Consider the following 9,424-nt stretch of genomic DNA (forward strand, 5'->3'; position numbering starts at 1 on the left):
ACATTTTCCCTAAAACGTAATATATATATATATATATATATCAGGATATGTGTAGTCATATGCGTATAGGTTATCCGTGAAAATTGAGAGCGTACATTTTGAGCATGATTCTTAATTCCCATTTTTTTTTTTTTTTTACTGCTCTCGGTGCAGTAAGTTCGACTGTCGGTTATGATATGAAGGCCAAGCTTTCGATTCCCCGAAATGGTGACATTCACGATACACTAACTAATGAATACACTGTAAAGCTGCAGGGGGGGGAGGGCAGAATTTTTTTTTTTTTTTTGCATATTGTTATTCACAGGCCAGGCATATTTTATTTTGTCAATAAAAGAGTTCAAAAAAGTAAAGAAAAAACAAAAATGAAAATTATGTTTTTCTTCACTGTTACGTATCATTTGGTTAATCTAGCTAAAACGTAAAACAAAAAAAAAAAATAAATCGTTAGCTCATAAGCCTTAGTGCTTCACAAAACCTGAAATTAATATTGAACTATGGGGCTCTAAGTGCAGTGAATATGTGCTTAGAATATTCTCCTGATATAAACGCAAGAATTTCCATTCGTAAATAGGCCTTGGCAGCTATTTACATTTAGCAAAATTGCGACTATTTCCCCCAGGTGGGAATCTTTTCCATTAAACTATAATTTCACCAGCTAGCCATTTATTGTAGCTAGCCCCAAAAAAAAAAAATTTATAATTATCCAAAAAAAGGCCTTTTGCATATTTCGCTATTTCTTTACATATATACAAAATCCCCCCTCAATATTGAAATAATGAAAATAAATACACATGTTCTATCGTTTACGGTTTATGATAATGCACGTAAAGCGAAAATAAGTCGGAAATACTTTAATTTTTATGCTTTCAAAAACAGCCATATTAATCTATAACATTTTCATGAAACGTTTAACGTACATGAAACACATGATGGGATATTTTCTCAACATGTATATTATGGCTTTCAGGAATTTTTACATGAAAGTAGCTTTTTCGTCAATATGACAGTGATTTTGTAAACGCACTGTGCAATTTATGTAAGAGCGAAAATGTTAAGTCCTTAATTTAACAGTTTTGCAATAAGTTTTTTTTTAAGTATATTTTTAATGAATGCTGCATTTGAACGTAGCATTATGCGCTATCATAATGATAAACACACATGAATAAATGCACATGATATGAATAAATAGGAAAACAAAACAATATATGTATACAACATAGTGAACGCATCAGGAAGTGCTCTAAAATGGGGGGTTCGTATACATTTTTACATGTAACACACAATAAAGAGCAACATGACACACGCACATCACAAATTAATATTTTTTCTAAATAAATATTACGCCTACGTGCGAACACGCATTTACACTTTTAATTAATTTCGCTACTATAGTGCACGAAGGGTTATGCAGAATGTAACAAAAATAATGTGTACTGACTTCCCCGTGGGAAGATCTTCCCCTGCTGCGAAAAATGTAGCATAACGGTTGGAAGCACTAATTTGTTCATTGCCTTGTATATTGCAGAAGTGCATAAGTAGAAATACTTAGATATGCAAAAATATATGTTTACTAAAATTGCACGTGAGGTCCCCACACTATTAGTATCCGCAAAGAAAATCTGAACATGGATCGGGAAATGAGTTAATGTTGGAAATTATTATGCATGAATGCGTAAATAAAAAAATTTCCATTTTTATTTTCTCTTGTAAGAAAGTAAGCATCTGAATTTATTATACGAAAAATTGGCTTGTTAATGTTAGAGCGTTAACAGGACAGAAAAAGATAAAAAAAAAAAAAAAAAAAATTAAGCTCATGATTTGCACTTTATGCTTTATTAATGCCTCATATATAATATGCTATTCTTTTTAAAGCATACTAGGGCGAATTATTGTTAAAGGCATGTACAAATGTGTATATTTTTCGTACGTGTTGCATTTCAACTATGCTTGTAAGTGTTTAATTAGGTAAAAATTATCCACTGCATTTTTTTTGAGCACTTTATAAAAAACGCATGAAAAAACGCTGAACGCATGCTGAAAGGAAAGAAACAGATTTTCAGTGCCTTCTCCTGCTCGTAGTACACCTAGAAAATAATATGCTACATGCGGTGTAAGATTTATGCTCTCTTTAATATTCCGGAATGTATAAATCGTTGAGAAAAAAAAGAACTCAAGAACATTACAAAAAATTCTAAAAAAACAAATAATATTTGTAATGCAAAAACGGGAGCACACATAAGCATGAAAAAATAAAGAATTACTAACATTTCTAAAGTTATTAACAATTTTTATGAATATATTTATCCATTTTCCATTGGATCCTAGGTGCTTCGACTTAGTGCACTTTTTTTTTTTTCCCCGATTCTCTTTACGCATTAATTATTGTCAATAAAATTGAAAAAAATGCACCGATATTTTCCGAATAAATGCACCTTTCAAAATAATAATTAAAAGAATGAAACACAAATAAACTCATTTTCCATGATAAACATAAAATGAGTTCATCATACCTGAAGATGAATCATTTCAATGCAAGAGAGTGTAAATGCTAATTATGCATATTACATTTTTTTCGATATTTCTGGTATGTAAGAAAACCATGGAAAGTTCATTAATTCGAAAATCTTTTACATTCCATGCGTTCTCATTAACGAACCAATGTAATTTTTTCCATCATTCAAAATTACTCGTATCCTTCTCATTAGTCCTTTTAGTTAAGCCATTTTGTAAGGCCCCTCATTTTCGTAACAGCGTATATTATTCTGAAGTACTATGCCTTTCACTATATTATTAGTGACGGATTATTTATACGAACAGTTTTTGAGCGATGAAACATTTTTGCAGGTAGTCCAGTGAATCACAGTGGGGAATTTTTTTACACAGTGACTTAGAACTGTGGGGAATGACACACTGCAGAATTATTTAATCTTATCTGAAAAAGTGACAAGCTTTGTTGCCTTATTTTGCGGGGATAACATATACTAATAGGTAATTAAAAAATTATGTTAATAAAGTTGGTCCCTGTGTCAAACTTAACTATTTATAGTGTACATATCTACTAATGTGTTTGTAAAATTCGCACGACAATTTGTATTATCATATGAAACGCGTACATAAACAAAATTTTCACAGAAAGCTAATCTTATTAAAAGCGTACAGTATGAAGAAAAATTTGTTTGACGCTATTCTTACGTAAGTGCTTGTTAATAAATAGACAGCATGGATGGTTAACATAAACGTATACGCACGCTGTCAAAAAGGATGATGAATATTTTTATGATGAAAAGTAAAATACATGAAATAATCGAACATAATAAGAGGAACGTAAAAGTGCCAATATTTTAAAATTTTATGAGATAGAGTAAATTTTATTTTATAACAAAATTTACTCTCTGAACAAATGTAGTGCAATTTTTCCATGTGCCATCACACATGATATTGCGAGTTACCCTTCGTCTTAACTTTATCCGTTCTGCTTCTAAATGGAGGAATGCTGCACATCGTTTCGTTTCTTTTCGTTTCATTTTCCCTCATTTTTTTAAAATATTTTTCCATTTTCTATTCATCCTCCGGTTTTCATTCTGATGATATTTATTTCTTGTTTTTATTTGAAGCTTCAGCCTTGTAATGTTATGCCTTTTGTGGAAAAAATTTTTTCCATCTTGATCCATTATTTTGCAAAAAGGATTCACACATTTTGAAATACTTAAAAATGAACATTTCAAAGGAGACTATAGTGTTCATTTCGCTGTTCATGGAATCCTCACCTTTTGTTCTACAGTATTGTTCTAAAGTGTTGTTCTAAAGTGTTGTTCTTGAGTATTATTCTCGAGTATTATTCTAGAGTATTATTCTACCGTATTATTCTACCGTATTATTCTACAGTGTTCTTCTACGGTATTATTCTGAAGCATTTAATTCCTGTGAAATTGGTCTTTCAAATATTGAATAAATATATTTTTGTTCCTCCTCTGGCATTCCACATTCTGAAGATTATTTCTTAAACAGACTCGTCAATTTATCCACCATTTTTTTTATACTCCTCCTTTATGTGAGAGTTGTAACCATCCATAAATTTATATATTTCCTTTTTTGTTATAAAAATGAAGCAATAGTTCTTTGTTTTTTTGTTTTATTAATGAACGCACTGTTAATTTTTCCTTTGGTGGGGTGTACCCTATAAGTTGTAGTTCCCTCATTCCTGGTAACTCACGTTTTACGCAAGTGTGCTCCCTAAATTGGTGAAGGATATCTCCTGTTCATTTTTTTTTTTTTTTTTATTTATTTTCCAGCTCACGTCCCTCCCCCGTTGGGTCATTTTCCCGCTTTTTATCAACCTCGCCTATGCTTTTTGATTTTATCCTCAAAGAACTTAGCCCCATTTTTTTCCTCCTCTTTCAATTTCTTATTCCACAACCAGCTACCATAATGAGAGATGACAGCATGGTTGATCTTTTTAGGGTCTTCTACCTTTTCGACATAAGTATCTGTGTGTTTTGTGTGAATTTCATTAATAGTTTTAAAATCACTGATCAGGGAATTTTCACATTCCTTCCAGTATTTTTCTTTATCTCGATCTTTCATACCACATTCTGCAGCAGCTGCAAAAAAGTCCGTTTTTAATTTATCTATCATCTGTGCATATTGCACATTTAGGTAGTTACAATAACGGTTGAATGTTTTATTCAATCTCGTCTCATTAACTATCAATCTGAAATTTTTTACTAGCTTGGGTATTTCAGTATTAAATAATTCTTCTGGGATGGTGATATTCCCTTTCTTCGATTATAGGCAAAAAAGACATGGGTGTGTACGTGCTTTGTCTTTCAGGTAATTCTTCTTCTTCCTCTTCCTCTTCCTCCTCTTCTTCCTCTTCTTCTTCCTCCTCTTCTTCCTCTTCTTCTTCCTCTTCTTCTTCTTCATCTTCGATGGCTACCACTTTTAATGACCCAGCTGGCTGTTTATCATTTGAAACGGTTTCGGTAATTGTTTCCGTAACTCTTTGATGTACTTTTTCCTTTACCTTTCCCGTTATGCCATCCTTAACTGTGATTGTGCTTTGGGTCGTCACTTTGCTTATCACCCTTCCCTTCATGGGGGAATTGCTCACTCTTATCGCCCTCTCGGTTAGCTGCCTGGGGGCACCTCTGCATACTTTCCAGACCTCCGCCAAAATGGCATTGGGCGAACCCACGATGTTCTGTGGTGAGAGGGAAAAAAAAGGGGAAATGGTTTAAAAAGTGGAAAAAAAGGAGAAAAGAAACGGAAAAGCATTTTAAAAAAGGGGGTGGGAAAAAAAAAACTCACGCTCAACATGCTTAACCAAACTGTGGACAACTATAAACGTATCTTACTAAGGAGAGGAAGCTCAAAAGAACAAATATTAGTGCGCTGTCGAATATCTTCATGGTGAATAGGGTCATAAAAAAAAAAATGAACACTCGTGTCGAATTTTTTACTCCCAAAGGAAATTCTACAAGTTAAAATTCGGCAAAAAATGTTTTAAAAAAAATTTCTATTACTAATGATGATTTTTATTTTCAAATATTCTTACACAAAAAAAAAAAAAAAAAATGTGTTTGCTTTTGTGCGAATAAAAAATAGCAAAAAAAAAAAAAAAAAAAATACTTTTTTTTCCTTAAAAATAGCTGCAAAAAAGGAGCGTGTTTGGCAGTCCTTATACAAAATACTATCGGATAATACCTTTTTTTTTTTATTATTTAAAAATGTTAAATATTTCGTGTCGAGGAAGTGGAGTTGTTTAGAAGGGTCATGGTCATGGTCATATGTGAGGAGGAACTTATATAAGTCGGATGCACCCGTATAAATATATACCTACCTAATAGGAAAAAGAAACACACCAAATGAAACGTACACATAGAGAAGCGTAAGGCAAGGCAAGGCAAGGCACGATGGAACGTTATAATTTATGCATACTTACGATGCTAAACGAAGAAAATAAAAATTGCACGAAATACCATTATGAGAAAAACACATAAATGGGAAAACATACCGACGAATTAATTAAAATGGAATAAGTATTCCCTAAAACGGCTATGGATTTATTCTTTTTTTTTACTACAACAAATGAGTAGTAGTACATTTAAAAAAAACAAAAAAAACTCCAATTAGTAACATAAAAAAACTGATAAAATATGTCAATTAACTCTAGCGAATATTGCGCCTTCTGAAAGGTGAAAAATGTGAAATGATGCAAAAAAAACAAAAAAAACGGTGTATTCTGTTTGTTCTCTCCAAAAGAGTTAAAACCTTTTTTTTTGTGTTGCGTTTCTCTGGAGGATGCTTTCCCATTTTGCCGAAGGTTTTAAGCGGGACGGTACTTTTCCTCCCACGTTTTTTCCAGCAAATTCTCTAAAACGAGATTAATTTTTAGGGGCTTACATATCATTCTTTCGTGTGCGCATACGTGTACACCTGTTTAAAACATATATGGCTACTTCCGTAAGGGCATCTCTACTAGAGCAATTGTTCCGAGGGTCGCGTTTGTATCATTTAGACTGAATCATATCGGGTGTGTATCTTCACCATTTTTTAAAAACACTTATGCGATTAGCAAAAAAAGTTAGTTAATTTCAAGTTTAAAATTTGACAAAAGGAAAGGAGCACACTAAAATGAGCTGCTACAATTCCGCTAATCTTTTTGATGATATTCCAACAAAGATGCCCCCCGTTCCAATCGATGAGGAGTTACTCATTTGTAAAAATATGTTTTCTTTTTATTTATAATGGGCGCTTTACATCTTTGGGCTTTACTCCAAAGTGCTCACAAGAGGCGATGTTTATTTCACACCCAAGGGGGACGCCAAAAGGACAAGTGAGACGCGCTTCACATTTAAAACCGTTACATAGTTGTCTACCCAGGTGCCAGCACACACGTACACAGAATAATTCGAAGGAGGGACCCCTTCATAGTAACTCCAAAGATAAACTGAGGTGTAAATTTCCCCCTCGTCTTTGGGGGGGAATTATCCTCACAGCTGTAGTACCCACCTTTTATGGCACTAATAAACATTATCGTAATTTTGAAGAAGAATAACAAATGGTTCACTGTTTTTACAAGGTATTAGCGAAAAAAAATATTTAAAACCTATTCGAATGTACGGGGAAATCATTACATATATAAAACAAAAAAAAAAATAAAAAAACACAGTTATACACCGCCTGTCAAAAATGTATAACACAGTCGAAACGGAAAAACTAAAACAATAAATCGCGCGAACAGCTATTTCTTTCTTTCTTTTTTTTTCTTTTTTTTTTCTTTTTTTTTTCTTTTTTTTTTAATCGAAAAGTGCCCCCGTTTTGCCACTTCGGTTAGTGAACAACACAATTTGTGCATTTTTTTTTTTTTTTTCCTTTTAAAAAGGTTTTCTCAAACTGGGTTTTCTTCCTCTTCATGTTCTTCCCTTTAACAACACCTGCACGTTTGTTTCTTCCCTTTTTTTTGCGTTAAAAGGCACTGCTCATATCCCCTTCACTTCATGTGGTGTTTGTCCTTATTTTTATTATAATTTTGCATTTTTTGGGTAAGTATCTCTACCCTTTTTTGCTCATTTTCATTCATTTCTTTATTCCAAGTAAAAAAGTGGAGGGACAAAAAAAGTTTAAATTTGATGGCGGGTTGAATGGGCTTTTCCTGTTCCTGGATGTATAAGTAAAAATTTTTATAGGAATAATTATTCATTGATTTTAAATCATGTTTCAGTCTGCTTTCACACTGATACCAATATTTCACTTTAGCTTCATGAGGAACTTGGTATTTCAATGCCAGTTTTTCTGACAGGTCCCACATTTTATCCACCTTTTCGTTGTAAATTTTGTTCAGATATTTATTGTAATGGTGAAATACAATATATTGCTGTTTCGGGTTTAAATTAGGTCCATAGGAATCTAGCAGCTTGTCAATTTCTTCCTTTGATAAATTTTGGGAAATGTCTGAGTCCTCAATTCCGAATTGCATTTTGAATTGGCTTTCGTTAAATATGGCTCTACCTTCCTCGGCATTCTTACCGTTTGCTGTGGCGTTTTTGCGATTTGCATCCGCTATTTTGTTGTTGTCCTTATCCTTTAAATTTCTTACCACATCAGCGTTCTTCTTTTTCGGCGCCCCGCCGATTCGGCTAACTGTCTTGCGATGTGGCTACTGCGTGGTTGTGACTCCCACGATAGATTTGATTCTGACAGGCCAGTGAAATCCTGCACAGTTAGAAAAAGGAACCCGGGTGCATGCAAAAATGTATAAAATGTAGATAAATATATGCATTTTTACACATACATGTGATGGAGAAGCACGGGTGGAAGGTCAAACAGGCTACAACAACCCTAGGTAAGTAAAATCCCCCCCCCTTCTCCCCATGTTTATTTTCAATCGTGGAATTTTTTTCTTTTTACCTGTGACTGTATGTTCAACAGGACGAACAGCGCGGGGGTGACAAATCTAGATAGATACATTTTATTCATGTTCACCTTTTTCCACAAATTTAATTAATTATAAATGTAAATATTTCGATTTCTTTTTTTCTCGCAATAGAGAAAAATTTTCTTAAAGTATGTTTTAAGACAAAATGGGCACAGAATCGCGTTTGTTCTGCTTCTACACTCGTTCTGCTTCTACACTCGTTCTGCTTCTACACTCGTTCTGATTCTACACTTGTTCTGAAATATGGTTTACCTTTTTGCAAATAAAAAAAAAAAAAAAGAGAGAAAGAAAGAAAGCAAGAGAGAGTGAGAGAGGGTGGGAGAGGTTCATCCCTTTATATCTCTATACAACGATGGACATGTTTATATATTTGTTGCCTTATGAAACATATACAACAATGTTGGCTAGCAAAAAGGTACATAATAATTGGTAAAAAAAATGATGTAAAAAAAAAAGGAGTTGTTGCAAAAAAAAAAAATAAAATAATAAAATAAAAAAACCAATAGCGTAATAAAATCAAAAAATACTAAAACATGTACATAAAAGTTGCGATTACCTAGCCGTTAACCTATGATAGAGAAAAAAAAAAAAAAAAAAAAGGTGCTAAAAAATAACGCTGCAACCATTCCGTCACGCATGCGAGCAAAAGCTATAATATCAGTTTTTAATTCACGATAAAACATCTGCTTACATGATGACTATATAATTATTTTATTTCTTCGTGCAACTAAAATGCGTATATGTAATGCCACCAAAAATCTGAAGCTAAATTTTGCTAACAAGTCGTGTTAGTGAAGCAATGGCGCGAATTCCAGCCCATCGTAATTTTAGATAGATGAAAAGAAAATAATGCAAAACGATACCATAAAACGAAGAACACCGGATTGCTTTATAAAAATGACTTTTTTTCTGAATTGTTCTGGAGGCTATTTATGCGTACGTTGCATAGGGTGGAAGGAGAAGGGGGGGGTTATGTCAAATGGGTGG

At 33.1% G+C, this 9,424-nt stretch overlaps 2 protein-coding genes across 2 annotated transcripts; both read right to left on the reverse strand.

Moving 5' to 3' along the window:
- Nucleotides 1-4,332: 4,332 nt before the first annotated feature.
- PCYB_081820 (RAD protein) lies at nt 4,333-4,923 on the reverse strand (the record flags this gene model as incomplete). Its single annotated transcript, XM_004221920.1, has 2 exons — nt 4,333-4,775; nt 4,815-4,923. The coding sequence occupies 2 exons, from the start codon at nt 4,921-4,923 to the stop codon at nt 4,333-4,335; spliced, it is 552 nt and encodes a 183-aa protein (XP_004221968.1).
- Nucleotides 4,924-7,492: 2,569 nt separating this feature from the next.
- PCYB_081830 (RAD protein) lies at nt 7,493-8,469 on the reverse strand (the record flags this gene model as incomplete). Its single annotated transcript, XM_004221921.1, has 2 exons — nt 7,493-8,146; nt 8,410-8,469. 2 exons carry the CDS (start codon nt 8,467-8,469, stop codon nt 7,493-7,495), a joined length of 714 nt encoding a protein of 237 aa, XP_004221969.1.
- Between the last annotated feature and the right edge of the window lie 955 nt (nt 8,470-9,424).

The sequence above is a fragment of the Plasmodium cynomolgi genome, chromosome 8 (genome assembly GCF_000321355.1).
Source record: "Plasmodium cynomolgi strain B DNA, chromosome 8, whole genome shotgun sequence".
In the NCBI taxonomy this organism is placed as follows: Eukaryota; Apicomplexa; class Aconoidasida; order Haemosporida; family Plasmodiidae; genus Plasmodium; species Plasmodium cynomolgi.